This window comes from Tauraco erythrolophus, chromosome 17, assembly GCF_009769465.1.
Source record: "Tauraco erythrolophus isolate bTauEry1 chromosome 17, bTauEry1.pri, whole genome shotgun sequence".
NCBI lineage: Eukaryota > Metazoa > Chordata > Aves > Musophagiformes > Musophagidae > Tauraco > Tauraco erythrolophus.
The window spans coordinates 5,770,800-5,795,015 of NC_141481.1; the positions used below are offsets into that span (position 1 = coordinate 5,770,800).

General features: G+C 42.3%; 1 protein-coding gene across 3 annotated transcripts in view; it reads left to right on the forward strand.

Annotated features, from left to right (window-relative positions):
* Positions 1 to 24,216, forward strand: part of XYLT1 (xylosyltransferase 1) — a 194,481-nt gene that overhangs the window by 167,209 nt on the left and 3,056 nt on the right. For all 3 annotated transcript variants that reach the window (XM_086622158.1, XM_086622159.1, XM_086622160.1), the window contains 5 exons: positions 4,257 to 4,473; positions 6,589 to 6,765; positions 8,746 to 9,008; positions 12,493 to 12,688; positions 18,577 to 18,910. In XM_086622158.1, coding sequence (XP_086478284.1) covers positions 4,257 to 4,473; positions 6,589 to 6,765; positions 8,746 to 9,008; positions 12,493 to 12,688; positions 18,577 to 18,910 — 1,187 coding nt within the window. The remainder of the gene's footprint in view (positions 1 to 4,256; positions 4,474 to 6,588; positions 6,766 to 8,745; positions 9,009 to 12,492; positions 12,689 to 18,576; positions 18,911 to 24,216) is intronic.

Here is a 24,216-nt window from a genome sequence, read left to right on the forward strand (position 1 = left end):
TTCCAGACAAGAACCTTTTAGTGACTAAGTTACTGATAAGTAATGTTTAGCAATCTGATAGCCTCTGATCCTTAAGAAACTTTTATTCATTCATAGACTTTGGAAAACAGAAAACAGTGAATTCTCTGTCTTATATACAGCAAAAGCGTGAGCGTTCCGGAGCAGGGGTGTCTCAGAGTTGCTGTGGTATGCAGTGTCACTTGGAGAAAACTATCCAACAGGGTGATATTTAAGTGTGGTATTTTTGCTGATATTAAGTAAGTGTGCAACAATATTTATTAATAGTTTAAACGTATCATAAGAAGAGCTGAGCTGTGTGTTTATATTCGTATTGTAGGAGCACGTGCTAAACGTCTTACAAATGCTTTATGTGTTATACAAGCTTAGAGCCTCATCTGAAATGCCTTTATAAATATTTAAATACGCTACAAAGTAAGAGGAGTTCCCTAAGCCGAGTTGCAGTCATGAGCTGTCTGGACAGTTAACTATCTATACGCAGTGTGACCGACCACGTGCTACAGGCAGTAGTTTTTTTAACAAAGTGTAAAAATAACCATCCGGAACTGTGCGAGCCCCGAGGCCGCATCCACGCCTGGTCAGGGCACAAAGGGCACCTTTCACGCGGGTAGTTGCCTGATTGCTGAGCTGAGCGGGCAAGATGCATTCATGTGATGCTGTGCCTTCTCCTGACTTGTGAGTGTAGTCCAGGCTCCTCAAAATTGGAGACTCTTTAGGAAGAGTTAAAATTGATTAAGGATAAGCATAAAATGACTTAGATGGAGTGTTCTGTGAGATAAGGTAAAATGGCATCCTTTTTCTTGACTTTAGTCTTATTTTAATTTTATTTTCTGCTGGCTGACTCTCTTGTCTTGTCATCATTGTTTTCCTTCTCTTGTTTGTCTTAGATCAGGAGAAAGGTCAAGTGTCTTCATCTGATGGCAATCTCCATTGTATTTGGCTAACCATACCTTGGTGCAATTGTACGTAATTGTCCTGGCAAGTACATTTGGAGTTGCCAGAGGTGTGCAGGTCTTACCTGAAGTTCAAGGGGCCAGAAAGCACCTGAATTTTTTCTGCATTAGTAAGATTAATGAAATACTATTGCTAATCGTTGTGTGTTTTTTTTTTTTTTTACTTTAATTGAGGAGTTATCTGCTAGGTGTCATGTAAAACTCCAGAAAGTCTTGAGAGAAAAATCACCATTTTTTGCATTTCAGTGCTCTCTCTGAAGCTTGATACGCCTTGATAAAATGCACTGTTTTGGTATCACACTTAGTATAACCAGAAACTAGTGAAATACGGCATTAGACTAGAAACAAATCAATGGGGTCATGCTTTTGCCCTCCATCTTCTTATATTTCTCTTCAGAGATGGCTGCTATTGGATGGCATCCATTGTTGGATGGCTAGTCAAGAATCTTTGTACTGTTTGTAGTGTTTGAGGACTTTTAAAATCTTGAAAAGGCCTACATGGCATACAAATAGCACCTTTCCCTCAGGCAATATCCAATATGCTTAGGATAAGTTCTGGCCTCCCTGAGTGCCAAAATTGCTATTGCTGGAGAAGCTTGGAGCATCAGTCATCCTACAAGAGAGTTTAGGGCAAAAAATCCCAGCCTCATCCACCTTTTCCGCTTTGGTTGCCGTTCAGCTCTGTGTGCCAGCAGTACAGCCTAGGCTTGCTAGGGCAACCCACTGCCTCCTCAGGCAGGATCATTTAGCTTCCAGCTGATCTAAAATATACTTGGCCCTCTTGGCTCCCAAGGAACATAAATGGATAGCAAACAATTGCCCAATGGAGAGCTGTGCCTTCAAAGCCGCTGGCATGAATTATTGCTTCATAGATAAAAGAAAAATCGTTTACTACGCTACTGCATTATTCTGTTTAGGTGTAATGACTGTGTGTGAAGCAAACCCAGTATGGGTGAGCTTTCTGAGAGATGCCTGCTTCCTGTTCCTATTATTGCTATTTAAACCTGATATGATGTTTCTCAGAAGGTTTCAAGAAGCATTAGCAAAAGGGTCATCTCTTTGCAAGTCTCCAAAGGCATTGCAGCTCTTCAGTTGGGCTATGCTGCCTCGCTGGAGGATGAATGGCTGGAAAGTACTTTTAGTTTTCTTCCAGTAACCTATTGTAGAGGATTTAGGACTGAGATTGTTGTGAAAACAGTCGTGCTCCCAAGAATTACTTTATTTGCTCTGTATGCCAAGATTTGCTCGTCCATGCCGTTAGCTCAAAAAAAATCGTAGAACTGTGTATGTATACAAAAAAGGAGCCTGTCAATTATTTTGGAAAATGTGAAGCTGTGAGCCTAGGTTTGCTGGGACCCTTCTCATCTCGAGTGTGACCATACTCTTCTATTGCCAGTTTCAGACAGTAAGGCTAAATGTGTACAACTGAGCTTTCTGGGATTAGTTAACTGTAAGCCCTATCACATAATATAGGCTGAGGTAGTTTTTCAGTAGAGGGGTTTTTGAAATGGTCAGGTCTTTTTTTCGTTTGGGGGTTTCTATTGCAGTCAAAGAAATTTCTATTTGAAAATGAGAATAAAGGGTGATAAATTGGTAGAAATAGCAGTCGAAAGAAGTGATTTAATGGAAAAGAACTTTGCATTCCTATTTAAATGTGGTCGATAAAATTCTATTATTTTCTTAAAATAATTAACTTAAATGAGCATTTAGTTTTGAGGGAAATAAATAAATGACCAAACTTTCAGGCACATTAATATTTTATTTGGGGATAACTGCATAAATATTGAATTTGAAGATTACATTCCAGAGCACTGCATTAAAATTTCAAGACTTTTCTATTATCCTTCATAATGGAACATGAAATTAGAAACTTGTTCATGGAACGAAAAAATTCTTCACTCTCATCTGCACATTTTCTGCACTGTTGTGTTAACAGAGGAGCTCTTCTTCTCGTACTGTGAGAAGAGACGTAGCTATCAGTAGGGCATAGACCCTGAAGTCATTTATGGTCCTTTTGAAAATTAATATGCACCATTTCATAATTGCATCTCAGTCCTTTGATTGGTATAGAACAAAACTTCTACCAGGGAGTTAGCCTAAAGGGTTAACACATTTCCAGATACAGGAGTCCAGAAAGCTTTGGTGGTGGTCCATAACTTTCATTTCTTTTCCCCTTCCTTCAGTTGCATGTGTTTGAGGACCACTGAAGTGTCTGCTTGACTTTCTAATCCTAAAACATTTCTAAGAAACCTGGTGTAGCTCTGTGTTGTTCAGGAAGGAAACGCAGGTTTTATGGTGTCCTCCTCACTGTAGGTGCTGCAGCTCTTGTAAGCCTGCAGTTCCTACAGCGGTGAGATCTGTGGTCTGGTGGATGTTAGTTACTCTAACGGTCTGGTTAGTTGGCATTCATTGTTGCTCAGAACGTGGGGGATATATTCAACACAGCAACTCGCCGAAATTAACAGCACGCAGCCCCTCTTGCGAAGGTGGGTGCTGATTCATGGCTGCCCTGCTTCCCTTTCTGGAAATAATTCTGAAAATGGAATAACAAACAGAAACCTGGATCAAACAGTCTCAAAACATGTGTGGGCATCCAGTCCAAAGTGTTTTCAAACATAGATTGATTTTTCTAACTTTTTTTTCTTCTCATATCGGTCTCAAATAATTAATTTCCATAACTTTACAGTTCTGCAGTTGCTCCTCTTATTCATGGTTCAGCAACAAACAAAACATTGTTCCCCATATACATGAAAATGGAGCAAACATACTAATTCTACAGCAAAGAGCGAGGCAATTGTATTTCTTCCTAATTAACTATATCCCAAAAGAAAAATGTCTGGAATAATAACATAGGAGAAAATTGGTCATTTTACCTTTATGGACGGTTTGCTGTTTTGCAAAAACTGTGCATTTGTTTAGAGACAGAAGCCTATCACACATTAGTTCCTGTTCATGTTATGGTTCTTCTGCAGTGGTTTAAGAGTTAATGAACATTATGGATTTTCATGCCATACAGCTCTGAAAATTGCACAGTTCTGTCTTAGGTCAGCAGCAGGTGTAAATGATTAAAAGGAATCTGTTGATCTTTGCCCCTATAACTGAATGTATAACAGATCAATCATTTATTAAATCTCTACATTATTTATGAGTAGAATAGAAATGTAAACAAGTGACCTTTTTATCCTTTTGTTTGTTTGTTTGAGAAAGTAGCTTCTTTATTTATAGAGCTAGTGATGATAACAAAATACAAATTCACTTTTAATGACTGCTTTTGTATTCCCTCAGATTTATCAGAAAACAAGGACTGGATCGCCTTTTCCTGGAATGTGATACCCACATGTGGCGCCTGGGCGACCGGAGGATCCCAGAAGGAATCGCAGTCGATGGAGGGTCGGACTGGTTTCTCCTGAACAGAAAATTTGTGGAGTATGTCACTTTTTCCACTGATGATCTGGTAACAAAGATGAAGAGGTTTTACTCTTACACATTGCTTCCTGCTGAGGTATGTGAATTCAAAGCCATCCCTCTCGATGTTCAAAACTGCAATGTTTGTGCATGTCCCAAAGATTACCAAAGTCAAAGGGGCTTTTGCCTGATTTCAGTGAGCTTTGCATCATCCCACAGCGGGTAATGAGAGTTCTGCTCCCATGACGAGTAAGTCTTTTAGTGTCAGAAATACTTTTGCAGTTGTTTAGTTGCTTTGTTTGTGGGACTTTTTTTCAAGAAGTAGCTTTGTTTTATACTTTTAAGCCTATTAATCTATTACTGAACAACCAAAAATCCAGCTGCCCTTTGCTTGCAAATTGTTACTCCACAAAGCCTTCGAAAGCTATTAGAGATGGCGAATTGTTTTCCTAAGTAGCTTTCCTTGCTATTATCCAGCCCTTTTCTTTAAAAATAAAACCCCTACAAACAAAGGTTTATTGTTCCATTCAAAACTCAGCTAGAAGGCATAGTCACAAATCATTTAGATCACTCAGGAATTGCTCTGGCTACAAGTGATGCAGAAGGGGAGCGCACACCACGATGGCTTTTCGTCTAGCATGCGGCAGCGTGTCAGGGAGACGTGTTATCTACAACCAGAGCACAGAGCCCGGCAGGTTGTCAGGCTGTGCTACACCTGCCCTGGCAGGTACATTGCTCCCCTGGCTTGTCAGGCTCTGCTCCCAGGATATGTAGCATGCAACCATCCCAAGGAACACCCAATGACTGTCTTTAAAACAGTAACTTCCTTCCTTGCTAGTGGCCCCTGAATGTTTTAAAGGAATTGATGAGACTGATTTTGCAAATCTAGGCGTATTAGCTTGCAGTGGAGCACAGCGATTGTCATCTTATGGTAGGTGTTTATTATTCACCACACATGTCGAATAATCTTGCTTTAATCCCATTTCTATTTAAAATCACCATTTCTCTCAACTCTGATAACCTTTTCAGTCATTATCTAGAAGAAATTTCTGTATCATTATAAAAGGACACAGGGCAATGGGTAATTGGGTAGGGTTTTTTTTTCCTCTCGCTTGAATGAGAATGGATGCCTTCATGGGTTTAACCAAACAGTTCATGCATAAAATCCATATTCACTGGGCTGTCATTTAACATTAAAGAGGGTAGGGGGATTATTTGGGGGCCAGCCATGCTAATGTTATGTTTGTTATTTATAGGTCTTACTATTGCTGATTTTAAAGATAAGTCACTGCTCAAAAAATCATCTCTTACAGGGCTAAATTTAATCATATTCCTTTGATCATATTCCATAGCTTCTTTCTACAAGGTTTTCTTTGCAAGATACGTAACTGGTTTCTTAAAATCACCCTGCCTTCACTGACCTGTTAACCTGCTATATCAGTCCCCATTACAGATGATTTATGTAATAGCTGATATTATGATGATATAATTAGGATAGCCCAATAGGAATTCCAGACTGCCTTGAGTCAGCAAATAAAGATTTACGGTTTCAGACGTAACTGCAGGAGGCAGAATGTCCTTCTGGTGCCTAGGGTGAACTGTATATTTCAGAACAAGGCCGTTCAACTAGTAATGCATTTCAGAATGCTGGAGATAGAAACCCACAGAAGAGCTGTCTGAGACTGTATTTTTTTCATCGTAACTAGGGTGACAGTGAAGGTTTGAGAATTGTCTTAGGAAACAACTTGAGATGTATCATTAACACATTGCTCAGGAAAATAGTCCTAAATGTATTAGACCAGAGAGTGACTTTCAGAAGAGAAATAATGGGAATTTCTTAAAATTGCTTATACAATTGAAGTAAAAATAAAATAATTGCTGGCACTGGTGCCTTTCCTGGAGTCCTTTGGACTCCCAGTGCCCAAAGCTGGTCATTGCAGAAGTGCAATTATTCTGTGCCAGGTTATTGTAGCAAGGCCTCAACGGTAGATTGTTACAGTTTGACTGGGTCTATAGCGTGTTGTGATTTTTTCATGCTCTGTGGAATGCACACATTTCGTATATGGCAGAACAATAGAGCTTGTCAATTCTCTCATTTCGAAAGAAAATGAGTCACCTGCATTAGGTTCAGGCCCATGGACTGAAGCGAAGGAGAAAATGGAAGTCTGAGGAGCTGAATGTACTGATCTGATCTGCTCTGTCTTTCTTACAGTCCTTCTTTCACACTGTTCTGGAAAATAGCCCCTACTGTGACTCCATGGTGGACAACAACCTGCGCATCACAAACTGGAACCGTAAACTCGGTTGCAAGTGTCAGTACAAGCACATTGTTGACTGGTGTGGCTGTTCGCCTAATGACTTCAAACCAGCAGACTTTCACCGATTCCAGGTAACTGAAGGTAACTCTGGTACCCACAAAGAACCTCTCCTCGCTCTGCTGGGGTGTGGAGAGCTGTCTGGCTGCATGGCTGCAGCAGGGACAGGGAAGGGAAGCTTTTGCCCCATCAAGCAAGGTGGAGAAGGAGGTGTAAGGAAGCTCTGCTCTTAATTTCAGAAGAATAGAAGATTGGTTCTCCTGTGTTTTGGCCCTTGAGTCTTCCTAATGTGTGGTAACGTGGCAATGCAGCTCTCTGGACTACTTGGCATTGGTAGATCTGCTGTGCTGTAAAGGAGGGAAGCTTGACACATCTCTCCCTGTACCAGTATCACTTGGTAACTGTTGTGAGTTTATTGCAAAGGATTTTTTCCAAAGTTCCAGCTCAGGCGCTTTCATGATTTCATGAAGCTCCTGGCTTTCGTTGTTAAACAGTGTTTTTCATCTTTGAAAAAAGCTTAAAAGTTGACTAGAGTGCCTGCTAGAGGCTTACATAGCATAAGGCAAATCAGTTTTCATGACTGTATTCATCCACATGATTATATTTATCTCGCGGGGCCAGAGTCATGAGGTTTTGATCACCCAGGCTTGGCAGGACTGCCTTAAAAAGTTTAATCAGTTCCTTTGTGATAGTTTCCCCAAGGCAGACATGAGAGCAAATCCTTGTGCTCAAGGGTGCACTCAGCCTCGAGACTGTATCTGGCCTGTGTATCTTCTATTAAGAATGAACAACTGCTTGTTTCAAGGTCACCAGATTTGCAGTTCCATCCCCGCAGCTCCTCGGGGTTCCCTGCATAAAGCGTGTTTGTTCAGGCTTTGTGTGGGATGGGGAGTGTGTTACCCTACAGCACAAAAATGGTGACTGCTCCGAAACAGAGATCTTTTCTTTCTTGTAATGTGCTGCCTACCAGGCGCTGTTGAAGTCAGTGACACAGGCACTCACAAAAAGAGCAGATGAGACATTATCTAAGAGAGGCTCTGCTGCCCCAAACACCAATCCCAGGAAAGTCTCCAGCACAGAGTAAATGGCAAGTCTTAAAAAATTCCTGCCAGTCTGCAGGGGCTGATCTGCTCCAGGCTGGGAAAACAACCCACAACGATATGTCAGAAAACAAATCAGGTAAACTGAGCTGCAGGAGAAAGTTCAAAATTAGAATAGATGTGAAGGCAACTTCTGACACTTGCCTGATGAGAGCCCCTGGGTTGAACACGTGGAACCAGAAGGCTTGCTTGCTGTTCCCACAGGCACAAAACAAGCTGCAGAGCAGGAGATCAGAGAGCCCAGAGCATGCACTGTCTCAGAGTAAAACTGAGCATCCTCAAAAGAATTTTTCAACCATCTGGGGCACTTTTGAACTCCTCAGCACCTCAGAACCCATGCTCAAATATGAGCAAGGCAAAACAAAGGCTTTTTAAAAGCTAATGGTAGTTGAGTAGCATATAAACTGGTAATATACCCAAGATGGTGTCAAGTACAGAGCAAAAAATCTGTATGAGACTGATCAGAAGCTGAGGAACCTCAGCCACAGATGACACCTCTCCCAGAGTCCTTTTACCACCTCGTAGCAGCAAATCCGTATGCGCAAGATGCTGCTCTGCCTCTTCTGAGCCCCTGTGTCACAGGACACTTTGCTCCCTGCCTGACCGCTAATAACATGTGCCAGGGCTGCACCGTCTCCAGGCTGACACGGTGGGTTAGAGAGCGTTTCCCACCCGTGCAGCACACGGAGAGCCTTCCGGAGCAGGGCAGTGGGAGGTGGCTGTTGGTACGCAGGGATTGGCACACCTACATTTTCATTGAGTAATAATGTAGTTATTATCTGAATCTAATGATGCTCTTTAACAACAAATGGTCACAAAGGTGACCTTTGAAGTCACCTTTGCCGATGGGGAGAACCAGTTCATGTCCCCAACTCCAACTCACTGCTTAGGACAAAGTGTCATGGCTGAAAATGGGAGCTCACTCCAGTGTCTTTTACTTTCGTATCCCCACAGCAGACTGCCAGGCCAACTTTCTTTGCCCGCAAATTTGAAGCTGTAGTGAATCAAGAGATAATTGGTCAGTTGGACTACTACTTGTATGGCAACTACCCGTCTGGCACGCCTGGCCTCCGGTCATACTGGGAGAACGTGTACGATGAGCCCGACGGCGTGCACACCCTCAGCGACGTCGCCCTCACCATGTACCACGCGTTCTCCCGCCTGGGCCTGCGGAGAGCCGAAACCTCGTTCCATGCCGCTGGAGACAACAGCTGCCGGTTAGTCCGAGTCTGTCTGTCTTTTTCTGGGTGTTTCAGGGGACACACACGGGACTGCTGAGCACCGGCAAAGGTTCATTGACTTGTCTGTGCTGGCTGGAGCACACCATCACAAACAGGGCCAGGCGGCTGCAAGCGTACAGTGCTTATTTCCAGGAATATTTATGCCCATAATAAAGTACTGGTTATTCAGGGTTGACATTGTGACCTGTTTGCTGCACTTTTAAGGAGCTCCTCTCCAGCCTGATGAAGACTGACAGGATCCAGTTGGGCAGTGCTGCCCCCACTGCTGCGTTCTCTTGATTAATTTCACCGAGTGTATTATACCCGCAGCTCCTAAACCCTCCATGTGATTGCAGCAGAGGTCGTGTTCACCTCTATTATGCTTACCAACAGCAGAGGACAGGATTTCAGAATTAATCTTGAACACAGGCAGGTTAATGGTCCTTGCTTGTTTGTTCCCCTGGGTGCACACATGGAGTACAGAGAAACGCTTGCTCGAGCCCGGTTTGCCTGCTTGGTACAGCTGTCTGTGCCAAAAGTGCTGCAACTGGTGGGAGCCATTAGCATCAAATAAAGAAAATGTATGTTTCTATAAGTATATATATACATCTATTTTTTAGCAAATAAAGGTCCTTATTCTTTAAAGAGACCCCCGCCCTGCATTCTAGATTACTTTTTCACCTATAAGACTAGCAAAGAAGAATTCAGTGTAAAAGAGATTTGAAGGAAGAACTCCTGGAGTCAGACTTGCACAGAAAAGGCTCCCTTCATGGTAGATGCTCCCTGCCTGCGAACACATCTGAAGCTGTTTACGTTCAAAGCAGAGAGTGTTCGTCTTTTAAGGTCTTAGTTTACAGTCTCTTAATTCCTTCTTCAGAATGTATTTTTTGGACCCTGCCTTTTTTTATCCTAATGAAAAACACACACAGCCTAAGTTAGCAAATACTGAAGACACTCCTTGTGCTTTGGTGGATGGACTTTTCCCCTCTTCTGTTCTCGAGAGGGAACCGAATCTGTCTTGACCTTCCTACTTAGTCGTGGAAGTGCTGAGCAATGTCCCATTTAAAAAGGTGTGGCAACAAGTGATCCAGATTTCTATTATAGCTTTGCCGGTAAAGGTTACTGGTGCAAAGCAATAAAAGAGCAATAACAATTAGATAGAAATAATCACTAGTAGCCTGCCTTCCTTATATGAAATAAAGGCAGACCTAAAGAAGTCCTGGGTCATTTATCCTGCAGAGTGAAGCCAGCAGAGAGGGTGGGAGCTACGTATAACCAATTCTGAAATAATTTGACATTACTTTTGTGCTTATTCCTTTTGCCGGTGTTCTGATGATGATTTATGTCAATGATCAATTTCATTTCGGGAGAGTTTTTCATTGCACAGGAACTCGAAGGTGCTTTCGAAACTTGCTCAGATTATAGATAGGGAAGCCATGTCATCCACCACTGACTGCAGCTGTCTCCAGGATAAAGCATAGCTCCTCTACAGTAGGCTGGAGCCTCACGGAAGTGCAGGGAGGAATTGCAAACAGTGATGTGGAGTGGAGGCTTCATTTTCATACCTACCTGAGCCCCCTCAAAACACTATGAGTTAGTGTCCCATTTAAATCACAGAAAGACGGATAATCCTCAGGTTTACGATTTACATCTCTTCTCTCTGTTGTCTTTCTAGGTATATGCATATACACACTTCCTTTTTCCCTCTCGTGATTTTGCTTGTCTCTAACGTGGTAATGGCAGGCTTATATTTGGGCTGAGCACCTCGATAGTATTCCCTTTGCTGTTAGGGCTAAGAGCAGCATGAAGTTAGCTGATAGTGCAGTCACCACCCCAGCTCATTTCACACTGCTGCAGGCACTGCCAGGAAAGCCTCTGCCGCTTCAGATCACATTTGGAGTTGATCCCATGCTGCCACCCGCAGCGGCCCAGGAGACTTTTATAAGAGAAGCTGCCTCGCACACTGCTCTAACGAGGGCCGGCTCACAGCCCCGTGGAGCCGTGCCTCCCGCGGACTGCTCTGGTAGCAAATGAGATTGCGGATCAGCATCTTCAGTGGAAGCACCATTAATGCGTGATTGAGATTTAATTTATTTCTCTCCATCTCGAGGCATTTTTACTCACTGCTGCCAAGAGACAATTTACTCAGACTATTTCAAGGATATTGTAAATATTTGCTGCTGCACGCATATAAAACAGGAGGCCTTAGTACTCGGAACAGAAGTCAGATTGTTGCTGGTGTTGGCTGCATAGCTTTGCTGTGTTTTTGCACAGTCCATCAGTGCCGGCCCTGTTTGTACCCTGTCTCGTTATGTTTATTTCTTGAGCTCTAGAGACATCCTTCTGGGTGCTGCTGGTTTCAGGTAGTGGAAAGTCCTTCTTGGTTAGCTCCTCGTAGTGCTTATATCTTGAGATGTAATAACTAGCACAAGGAGTCAGACTTAGCTGACTTGACTGGGAAGGTGTGATACCAGTTGGTTTTAAATGTATTGCAAACACACTTGTTTCACAGTTAATGTCAGTGCTGTAAAGTAGAAAAATATTTTGTTTCAGAGGCATGAACAACGTATTTTTAATTATCCATGCACACACACACATCGTTACAGATGTTTCTGAGACTATAGCAGACAATTGACCATAAATTTTCTTTATTTGAAACCATGACTACAACGTCTCTAAAATCCAAACTGTAACCGAAGGCTTCCAAATCTCCTGAAGAGAGGTTTTTCCTGTTTGTATGACCTTTTTTCGGTTTATTTTCAATTATGAGTAAAAAAATCCACAGCAAAAGCAACCTCAAATCTTTAAGGAATGTGAAGTTTATTTCCTAAAATAAGAGACCTGAAATGGGGACGAGATCCTGGCGTCCTTCGCTGCAGTGCCACCCTACAGAGCCGCTGCCCTCGGAGGCTCGCTCGGGGATGGGATCTGAGTGCGGGGACCGGAGCGGGGACACGGGCTCGCCGGTGCCCGGCCCCGCAGCACCCTCTGCTGTCCCCGGGCTGCTGCGGTCCCACGCGGGCGCGGGCGGCACCGCCACTGCCCGGCATCTCCGGGGACTGACCGCTGGAGGCAGCGAAAGCACCGCCTGATGTGAGCTGTGACAGACACATTGCGCGAACGTCGCTTATCCTGGCGAACAGTGCCGCAGCCCAGCAATGCGTATGTCTGGGTGGCACTTTGTACCCAGAAGAGGTGGTAAAGGAGAGGAGTTTTCTGGCACGCAGAGGTGTCTCCTGAAGAACTTAGAGCTGTGAATATCTTCTAAATGAGCATATATTCTTAGTAACATTTTTTATGTTTCAGGGTAATCGGAACAGCCTAAGAATGTTTGATAATGAGTCATGAACACTTTTGAAATCTCTTAATGTACAGTGGTGAATTTTCTAGTTGAAATAAATGCTTCTTAAGCCGTTAGCTCCCAGTAAATGGAGATTTCATGTCTCGCTTGTGTAACTGATGAGCATGTGCTGTTTTACAGATACTACCCCATGGGCCATCCAGTTTCCGTCCACCTTTATTTCCTTGCTGACCGTTTCCAAGGCTTCCTGATCAGACACCATGCAACCAATCTGGCTGTCAGTAAACTAGAAACTTTGGAAACGTGGGTGATGCCAAAGAAAGTCTTTAAGATCGCAAGTCCACCAAGTGATTTTGGAAGGTTGCAGTTCTCAGAGGTAAGAATTCGTAGCCACCCATGCATAACATCACAAGCCTCTGGAGGGATTGCATACTAATTCAGTAGCCTTTGGAAACTGTATTTCCATGCCATTGTTAGGCAAGAGTGGCTCTCTAGCATAATGCACATCCTGTTCATTGAAGGAGATATTGTTGCCAGTTCAGATCTGTGGTCAACCCTCACTTCTTACGTTACTCTGAGTGTCCTCACTCCTTCTTGTTTTAAGAACAAACTTAAGGCATTTATTGCTGTAAAAGGGGCTTGGTAACTTAAAAGTTTTGTGACTGTGATTGTTGTGAGTGCTGTGAGAGATACCTGGGAAAAATGCTATATTTCTGCAGCTCCAGATGTGAACCGAGATGTGGTAAGCGTTCTGCTCAAATGTGTGCTGAAAAACCCTCATAAAGTTAGTGATAGTTGGGCACCGATGCCACATATGAGCAGAATATTGATGTAACATGAAGGAGACAATTATCACAGCAGTAGCTGAGATTTCCCACAAATCCCGGTACCTCTTCTAGGAATTTGTCTCAGGATCTGACATAAAGTGTAAAAAATGTACCCTAAAATATATCAGGAAAGTTGACCACTAATAGAAGCCAACCTCTGTGTTCTGTTTTAAAGATATAACTGTCTGAGCAGTTAATTTCATGATTTTTCTTGTTAAGCCACAAATTTCAATTAAGGTATAAAATTGATCGAACAAATGTGTTCCAGTCATTATGGCCAAGTCCATAAATTACCATCTTCTTGGACAATTAAGAAATGCCTAGGTAGGATTCAGTGTTTTGGTGTGCATGGCAAATGCATGACACTAATGTGCCATTAAAGAGATGGATGGAAAGTGTGTTTCATTTATCAATGTGTCTGATGGTAGGCTTGGCATTTCATGCAGTGATGAATGATCATACAAGCTCTAATTCTTGTGGTTTGTAGGAGTATTTCTGCTATTTATTTGGTACTTTTAGTCTCACTTTTGTCCTGCTGGCTGCTCTGGGTCCTTCCTTGAAAGCAACTGGGCTGGCAGCAGGAAGAGTTTCTTCTAATTGTATGATGAAAAGAAATATATTGAACTCAGTATTCTAGAATTTGAATAAAAATATTTTTAAATAATATATCTCCCTACAATTGCAATGAAGTCAGGAAACAAACCTGGGACCAGAATTTACTCACAGGCCACTTGCCGGGTCCCCCCTGGCCCCAGCGCACCTTTTTTTCCCCAAAACAAGCCCTGCAGCAAGCGTGAGCGTGATTGACAGATGTCCTGGAGCAGCAGTGCCCAGTGTCAGCCTCTCCTGATGGGAAGCGGTGGCATGTTGGTGGCCTCTTTGCTGCACTGTGCCCACAGCTCTGTGGAGTGTGTCGCCCTGCAGGGAGGATCCCCAGATCCCATGGGACTAATGAGCCGCTCCTCACAGCCTCATAGACCACGGCTGGTCTGTAAGCAGCCCTGTAGGAAGTGCTGCTGCAGTGAAGCCATGTGAGTGCAAAGCATGAGAAGGATTTAATCACTGGTGAGCTTTTTTCAGGCAAAGGAAACATTTTCTTCTATTGGAAACACACAGAAAGAGTTTTGGTGGCTACTTACTTGTTTTCATTATTTTTTCTTGCCTGAACTCTTTAATTGTCCTCTCCTTTCGTAGATAATTCATATTTTAAAAGACCAGGAGGTACAAAGTAAATAATTTAATCATTTCTTAATTGTTTATTTTACTTTTTGCCTTCTCTTGGCCTGCAGGCATCTCTGTCTCTGAGCCAAATCATTCTCTCAGTTATCCTGGTATAAATCCAGCATTAACCTCTTCAGCTTCAGTGGGGCTGGAAGGCCTCTGATCTGCTACTGCTTATTAAAATGCCACTTCTTTGTCAAAACAAACTTAGAAGTTCAGCGAAGATGAGGGCGTCGATGTTCTCAAGCTAAGCAGCAGAAAAGAAACTTAAGATTTGTGCTTATTGGGACATATAACTGCTGTTTTTTCAACAACTTTCACCCTGTGATCTGGCAGAAATTTAAAACTGAATGGGGCCTTTTTAGGTGGTAGCTTCTCCGCTCTCCCAGCTCACACCAATGCGGCCGGCAGGAAGGGCGCAAATATGCTGCATTGAACATGCTCCCAGATGTATTTGTCACTCTGATGCACAAGTGAAATTATGGTCTCTCCAGTCAGCCCTTCCTGTCCTCTGCTCCTTCACTGTGCTTCTCAGACTTTGCTTCCCATCTAGCGGATTTCTTCATAGACCATGTAAAGACAAGTGGGAAAAATCCGCCAGCAGGGTTGCCCAGCGGCCAGTGGGTTAATGAGAGCCTTTCACTGGCACGTGGCTCCTACGCTCAGTCTTGGGCTGAGTAAAATAAAATAAACTTACAGGAAATCTAAGAGAGACGATTTCCAAGCGTGAAACTCCCACACCTCCTTGTGCACAGCACACAAGGATCTGGCTTAGGATCATGACAACTTTTACATGGAGGGCAGAAGATTGATTTGCTGTACAGTACTAGGAGTCTCAGCTCAGCATATATCAGTTGAACACTAAGTTCATTTCTGGTCTTGTTAAGACTTGTGATTCATCACAGAGAGTAAAATAAACTAGGTGGCAGGCAATTAGTGTGCATTGTGTGAACCTAATGGTCCTGTTTGTGGTGAGCAATGAGACACAAACCCATAATCAAGGCATAATTTATCTTGGGAAAATTTTATCTTGGGACTGAACAGAGACAGAAACAGGAGTTTTAAGCCAATGAGAGAGTTCCAGCTTTCAAAACATACCCTGTCTGCAGTGCCTGCTCTTGAAGCCCAAAATCATGGTGATTAAAATAATGATGTGGAAAACGTCAGTTTCTGTGCCACATCCCTTCATAATTTATCAGATATTCATTACTGCTTGATTCCATCCCATACTTTGTGTGTTCCATTTGAAAGTGAAAGCCTACTTACAGTGTTTTAAGGGGCTGTGAAAAACATTATAGGACTGTAGTATCTCTTGGCGTGTAAAACCGGACATCTCAGTACTGGGAACTCAGCTGTGTCGAGTTCAAGGGAAGAGGCATAAACATCTAAGTAGTGCTTTAAGTAAAATTCCCTTTAAAATACTGTGCTTCTAAAACCAGCTTGTGCTATAAGCTGTGCAGCATGGCAAAGTATGTCCCCCAGCTGGAAACCAGACATAAAGGGCAGATCCTGTAAATAGCTGTGTGCAGCTCCCTGCTTTCCCTTCCCTGAAGTGCCTGCGGGGCACAGCCCCGAGCAGCGTCAGCACCTTCTCTTGGTCCAAGCCGCAGCTGTGGGGCTTGCGGGGTGCCCGGGTGCTTTGCCTTCCTCTTGCTGAGGGCCTGCTCTGTGGCAGTGTTTTCTTCTTCTTGTTTTTGTGCAGTTGTTTTCATGGACCTGCACACCCTGACAGTGAGGTTGTGACAGGCTCTCATGGGAAGCGATTCCCTTCCTCCCCCTCTTCTACCTTTTGGTTTATGTTAGGAAACCCAATAACATACTTGCACAAAGCTTAACACCCAGCCAACAAGTCTGTTACCATTGTTCCCCAAAAGCAACCTTTGCTCTTCTACACATCGCTCTAATAAACTTCTGCGTATGTGAATGCTTCTCAACGTCTTTTGTGCAACCTGGTGTAGAGCAGTGTCAGCTGGAGGCTGGAGCACAGGGACTGACACTCTCTGATTTCATTTCCCAGAGATGAGAGACTAAAGGGAGGGGGAAATAGTTGGATGTTGAAGGTGAATGTTTAATTTTTGAGGATGAAGTAAGCTTTCTTCAAGGAATTCTTCAGTAAGAAATAACAAATGTGGTGGAAAGAGCTTCCTTATAGGGTTTTCTTTGCCCAGGAGGGTGCAGATTTGTTTCACATGTTGTGGCTTTATTATTTCCAGGTCCCTTGAGCTCTGGTAGGTGTGACATGGCCGCAGTCAGTGAAGGTTGGCGGAGTAGATAATAAGATCTGGTCAGGAAATTTTCTTTCTCAGCGTATTTCCATACATACTCAGTCAGTCTTGTCAAGAGAGTACGCACTGACAGCTCCTCGAGGCAGTCGATGCTTGGGTCTGATATCTGGGCGATGCTGTCTGGTCTGATTAGCTGGTGTGCTCAGTGAAATACCTCTGAAATACCAGCGATTCCACTGTGTTGACTGCAGAATAGTGGCAGGCTCGTTTTGTCTCATATTCTGCAGTGTCATAGTCCAGTAGGAGAAATTTGTGTGATGACAGGTGGATTTAGGATGGTAGACTTTTATTCTACTGGCCTCGTAGCTTTTTGCTTGCAGTCCTCCTGTAATTTGTCTACCACAACAATTTATTTAGAAGGAATTGAGGATTGGACAGTTTCCAGTACAGGTATCAGTGGTAGTAGGCATCAGGTAACTGTTATGTTTTATGGATTTGAGGGGATTTGGGCATTATATTGGAGCCACTTGTTCTCATCAAGTGAGATGAAATCTAGAAGAAAAAACTCCGAAGCAAATGAGCTACAATTATTTGTTATGCTTTCAGGAGAGCAGGTTCTGACCATGCCCATGGTGAAGATGAGGGACATGGGCAGCTCTGTGTTGGGGAAGTCTTCACCATCCACATATGCTGAAAGAGGGGATCCTGTCTGTGTGTGCATGGACCTCCAGAGACCACTCACTTGAGAGGATCTCATGGCTTCTGCATAGGGAACAAACCAACTCTTATGTCATTTACACTGCTTGTTTGGAGATGAAGGCCAAAGAAGACCTGAAGGACTGTGAGGAGTTTCAGTACTAGGCTGGCCAAAGCATCTGTATGTCTCTCCAAGGAATGACATCAGATGTCTGCTTGTCCATGGGAGTCAAGATATTCTCCAGTTCTTCACTTCAAATGAGGTCCCTCAAATCTTTTTTGCATTTGATATTGATCACTTTCAATTTGAGATCATGGGAACAGGACCTCATGGGATGAGCGAGGTGGGCACTTCCTCCAAAAGCAGATGTGCAGCCTTCAATATTGCGGTCCACCTGGTTGCCTTCTTAAGAATTGATGGGAGTGATTCATTAACAACCAGCCTCAAAAAAACATGCTAGATTTAGTGCTGGGATAGTAAACAGTCTTTCAGTTGGCCTAAGGCAGCCAGTTACTACATTTTCATGCTACCTGTTTAGGAGGCCTATTTTCAGTAGTGTACAAGTGCTAATGGCAACGACTTGTAAGTTTGTATCATTCCATAGGTTATGAGTGAACCATTAAAATTCGTGTAAAGAGCATTCAAATACGAAAGCTGCGAGGAAAAAGAAAGGTCCATTAAATATTTACACTAGACTGTGAATCAGCTGCTTTACAGTTAGTGAATAAATAAAAAACAATGTCACTATTATGACAGTAAGAAAAGAGTTTACGAGAAATAACTTCCCACATCAGGCAGGAAGGGAGTGCAAGGAGACAATGTCTTATGGATAGATTGTAGTAAAGGACCTGATGTGACTTGTCCTGAAGTCAGCAAAAGCCTATTGCTTGGTCTTAGCGGTAACTGGATAGGTCTCTGTTGCAGGGTCCATCTCTCAAATGTATAATACATTTTCATGACCCAGGAGATGGTGAGTCGTATTTTTTCTATGCATAGCCTGTGTTCAGTCACTAAAGAGCAGCTGCTATAGTCTGTTAAGTCACTCTTAATATAAAGAAAACCTTTATATAAATCAAAAGTGAACAATTGGACCAAAAAAACAAGCCTTTCATTCAAGGTTGTCTCACAATTTGAGTAGACATGATTTTAGGTCGTGTTGCTGTGAGCCTTTGCATGTACTCATAATTCATGTCATTAGAGAAATATGATTTGTGTGTCTTGAGAGCACTTACTTGATGTAAGGGTCTTAGATGCTTTCAGATGATATTAGCAGCAATGTGGTCTTCAATTTCAGATTGGCACCGAATGGGACGCCAAGGAAAGGCTTTTCCGGAATTTCGGAGGACTCCTCGGGCCAACAGATGAGCCAGTTGGCATGCAGAAATGGGGAAAAGGCCCCAACGTCACTGTTACTGTCATTTGGGTGGATCCTGTTAATGTAATTGCAGCAACATATGATATTCTTATAGAATCCAGTGCCGAATTTACTCACTACAAACCACCTTTGAATTTGCCCCTGCGACCTGGTGTCTGGACAATAAAAATTCTGCACCACTGGGTACAAGTAGCTGAAACCAAATTCCTGGTTACTCCTCTGACCTTCTCTAATCGGCAGCCTATCAAACAAGGTAAGTTTTATTATTTGGCACAGAAATAATACAGTTATTGTGTCTGTATTCACTGTAAATGCTGCTGTTAAAAATGAAGTAGCACTGTATTGGAAAAGGAGAAAGAAAGGAATTTTACAGATACTAAATCAGAAGAAATTGTTGCACGAAGACAAGCCCAAGTGTCTGTGTCCAGTCTGTAAAACACAGCCACTTTGAACAAAAGGCTATTTATATCTTTAAAATATGCACTGTTCAGAATCCAGAGAACTTCCGACTCTCAATAATCTAACAGCTATCGTAAAAGCCATCCTTTAGAAATAGAGAGAAAAATGGACCTTCCTCTGCTGCTTTTCATTCATATTTGCTCATGAAGAGTTACAGATGTTTAAACTTTATCTTGACAAAGTCTGTGTGTTTAACAATAAAAGCATTACTACACAAGATGCTGAATTAGACAAAATAACCCAGAGCTCCTCTGACATATTGTCAGGACCAGGCATTCACTCTTGCCTGATACCTGCCAAAACGTGGTCAGTACATGCCAGGCAGTCGTGTTACAGACATATCTATGGATACAGCGATCCTGGTAAGTACACTGTCAGACCCACGCTGACATTTTTTAGAAATAAACCCTTTTCTTCCCTGCGACAGCAGCCCTGAGCCGCCCAAATACAGAGGCCATTCTTAGGCTGCCAGTGTCTACAGGCTCCCAGGAGCAGTTTGCACTGGCACAGGCATTGTTTGAGCGTTCGGGTCTTCAGCCAGTGCCGAGGACACTGGGCTGGGAGAAGAGAGAAGGTTTTGTAGCCACACCTGTTTTCTTCTTCAATAAGATCAAAACAAGTTTGTTGCTATGAATATCTTTACCATTCTTCTTAACGTGCTCAAGTGCTTCCATCTGCCCAGTATTAATATTCATAACTTTAGACATCTTAAATTTGCTGGATACATGAATGATCCTATTAAGTTTTCAGAAGTTCTTCTTCCTGACAAGACAGCAAATAAACTGAGTCAGGCATTTACCTTCCAGCATAACGTGCTGCCTCTGTAATGCAAACACCACCAGACAACTGCTGAGAGCTAATGCAGCCCTTATCTTGCTCAACAGGAGCTTGATTCTACACATTTCTCAGCAGAAGAGCTAACTTACTGATTTCTTCTTCTAACATTTGGTGGCATCATTTCTTAAGCAGAAACTAAACCACCAACAACCTGCTGTCGTTATTAGCTAATAGGCAATGATAAATTGTGAAGAAACATCATGTGTAGAAGGAATACATTTTTAAAGTTTGAGGCAACCTACTTCTAAATGCAGCTGTTACTGACTTGTCTCCTTGGAAATTAATTGCTAATTTAACAGTTAAGGCATAAATTGGATGGAAAATGTGGCATGCAGCCAGCAACCTTGCTGCTTTTCCCTATAACATGAGAGCCCTGTGGACAGTTAAACATATCTCAGACTTCAACCATGAGCCCACACTTCGTGGTGTAAAGGCAAAACTTCCTTTGGTACAGAGTCTGTATCTGGAATAATTCCACTGAAATTATGGAGTTAATCCATATTGCCTAGTGATACACTGCGAGAAGATCTGGCTCATATTTTTTGTTAAAGAGCCCTGTTCATTCAGATGGTAACTAGAATCTACTATAGGAATGAAATATAAAGCTTGGGAACAATATTATCCAGGAAAAAAAGCCTCAGGAGTGATTTGCTACTGATGATGTGATATATAGTCTCCAGATGTCTGAAGCATGAAGGTAAAGAAGAAAATTAATTACAGGGGAAGATAGTGACACTCCACTGTAGTTAGAACTGTATTTACAATGCAAATTCCTGTTGTTTGGGTTTTTTAAGGCTTTCAGTGATACTATTGTGCTCTGTGCAGGCAGTTGTCAATTAGCCTTGATTTGCAGCTTTTGTCAGTTTGTCACCACTTTATTATTTGAATATATTTTTCTCTGCCAAATAAAGGCTTTGCAAGAGGATGACAGAAGAATTAGAACTTCTAAAAGAACAATTTCTGTTACTGCTGTAAACAATGAAAAAGCTGCCAAAAATCTTCTAAAACGAAGGAATGGTATTATTGTCTTGTCTTAACACTGAAAATAAAACGTACATCGAACTTAGCCAGGAGTTGTCAGCAGAAGAGGGGAATACGTTTTGTTAGGGATTTCCTTAAAATTTTGTTCTTCCAACAATCCTCCCCCACGGCACCCTTCTCCTCAAAAAAAAAAAAAAAAAAAAAAAGAAAGCTATAGCTGTTGTCAGAAAGATTACCCTGGAAAGTAATTTGCTACTCCAGAAGATTTTGGAATGACTGATACTTTTCATACCACTTTGCATGTCATTGGCTTGGTAATGATTCAGACCCCTCTGTCTCATACTCCAGATGTAGAAACTGGAGTCCACGTAGTTACATACATAATAATCTATCCATGGTCTCGTGTGTGATTTGTTTGTGTCATTCTGAAAAGCATTTGCACAAATCTGGCAGCAGCGCAGCAGCCACTAAAATCTTGAGACACGACAAAAATCACTGTAGTTCCTAAATCATTCCTTATCTACACATCACTTCAGCATGGAACGCAACAAGGAAAAGTTGCTTTTGGTTTCTCAGCATCATGAAGGGAGCCACGTGCTCCTCTTTTGAATAATCAAAGTGAAACGTGTTCGTTCCTGTATCATAACTCTCAAAATTCATGATTACAATTCAAAATAAAAAATAATCATGAGACAGCTACCAGCAAAGATATTTTGCTTAGCAGTTTATAAAAACAGCATATGCAGCTAGTTTATTCATTTTTTTATTTCCACTTGTTTATTAATTTTGGCCTAAAGTCTGTGCATGCATCTAAAACCATAAAGGCAATCAAGAGCAGGTATTTTCTTTGATATTGCGTCCAGATGTGCATAACTGACAGAATGTAAATTGTTTTAAAAATACAGATTCATTGACCTTTTCAAAACCTGGATCTATAAGAGATAAAGTCTTACACAGAATTACTGAGTATGCTGGGAGGTTTGGGGTATTTTCACTCTAAACGAGGTTCTGAAAGCTATTTCAGTGGAAAGTCTAGAATCTAATGTTATTTATTCTTTCTGGCTCCTCTTCCGCATCCAGTGTTCCAAATCTGCGTTTATTTTCTCTAGCTTGAGTTGTCACTGATCAGCTCTGCCTTCAGCAGATCCTCTGGCTCGAGTGCCTTCAAGTATTGGCCTGGTTGGAGAAAGAATAAAAGAAAAGAAAAGGAAAAGGAAGTTAATTTGTGAGATAAATCATTTGGAGAAATTAGTTTCACCTGATCCACCAATGTCTCCTTCCCCCTATGTCCTGCACAGCCAGATTCTGGTTTTTTATTCTTCTAAATGACGATTTTGAGTTTCTCACCATATGTTAAAGCCAAGTACTCCGTGCTTATTGTAAGGATGCCCTAGGTTTAAATTGTGCCAAGACAGAGAGGGAATGTAACGTGGAGGAGACAAAACAGCTAGAAGATCAGGAGAAGATCACTAGCAATGCTAATATGTAGGAATGAGAGTTTCTTGATATCTGCTTTAGGCATCCTGAATTTAAGCAGTTCGGAGACTCAAGGCCAGATTTCCAGTTTCCCTATGTAGTGACTGGAGAGGCAGAGCCAAACAACGGGTATAATTCAGAGCATTTAGCCAGCAGTTCACAGACTACAATATAGGCTACCAGATAGATTTCAATTCCTAAGAAAACAGCGAGTTCAGCAGAGGTTGGCTCTGCATCCCCATCTTGCCACTTTCCCACCCTTTCATGTTCTACAAGGTCCATGTGAAGCATTCATTCCAGGTGTGATCACACACTCTCCCAGGAACACTCAGAGGGGCAGAGAAAAAGCCAAAGCAATTTCATGTTTAAATTTGAGTTTATATTCATGGCAAAGTTTCCACAGTGATCTCCCAGCTGGAGTGACGATAATGAGTTGTCATGCATTTAATGTGTAGTACCTGTTTCATTAAAGCTAAATAGGTTACTGTGAGCCGGTGGGCAGACTCACTTCTGGGGCAGAAAAAGCCCCAAACCTCAAGCTGATACTAAACACTGGATTGAAAATAAGTAAATAAGTGAATAAAACAAACCCTTCTTTCTTCAAACAAGAAGGGCAGTGAAGAAGAGCATCCGCCTTCTTTGCCTTAAGAGAGACCTTTCATGTTCAGGTCCTAGCTCGATCGCGTGCCCCAGACATGGGGCTCCTCATCTCTGCTGCTCTGCAATGGGCCAGAGAGCCTGAAACGCCAGCTGCTGGCCCCTGTGCCTCTGGCTGCAGCCGCCTCTCTCAAAGGCTTGGCAGCATTAGCACACATACTGCGATGCACACATGCATCTCAAAGGCCTTTTAACCTAATCCATATTTATAGATCATCTTAATTAAGTATATACTGGGAAACCTTTGTTTTGCCGCTGGTTGTTTGCAGTGGCTCAATCAATTCTAATTGCATCTATACGGATTATAAGGGGGGTGGCAACTTGTGTCAGAACTGCTGTGATTTCTTTAAATTAACCAGAGGTAACGTGGCGTGTTCTTGATAAACACAGTAATAGCAGCAGGCAAGCGCATGACTGCAGAAGAGTAGACATGCCCTGGAATCGTCATTCCGAGAAAAACCCTGAAGACAGGGATTTACTTCGAAATTTAGTTCAGATCCAGTTGACAAGGAGTCGATTAGCTTCACAATGAGCAAATGCAGCACTGTCTTGTTTGCTGCGAGAGAAAACAAACAAAACGTCAATAAAAAATTACCTCTTTGCCAGAGGGTTTCAGCACAATCCAAGTAAAGAAATAAAGCTGTACATTCTGTGTTGCTTTAAAAAAAACACAGGTCTAGCACCTTAATGTGTACCAAGGTAACCACGTTTTTCATTCCTTAGCCCACTCTCTGTCTAAACTCATTTGTTTTTTCTGCAAAATGAAGAACAAACCCACACAAAAATGCTGAAATCCCAGCCTATGCGGCTGACTATAGGCTGTGTATTTAGTCCGAAGAAGTTATCCTAGGAAAAGTCAGTTGAGAAATGAAGTGCCTTCTCAGAGTGAAGAGCAAACAAAAACGGGGGACAAAAATAACTCATTTTTTTAAAGCTGTAATTTAGAGTCAATGGAATTTATTTTGCATTGATACATGTCCTCCTGAACTGAAAGGGCTATTTGGATGTGTTTGCTGGGGAAAAAAAAAAAAAAGGCTTAATATTTGCAATTCAGCTAATTTTGAATTGGTTGCTCTAACTGTACAGATTTAAATGTGTAAACACACATCACATAGGAGCAAGCCTTACATTCTTTGTTATTTTTTCATA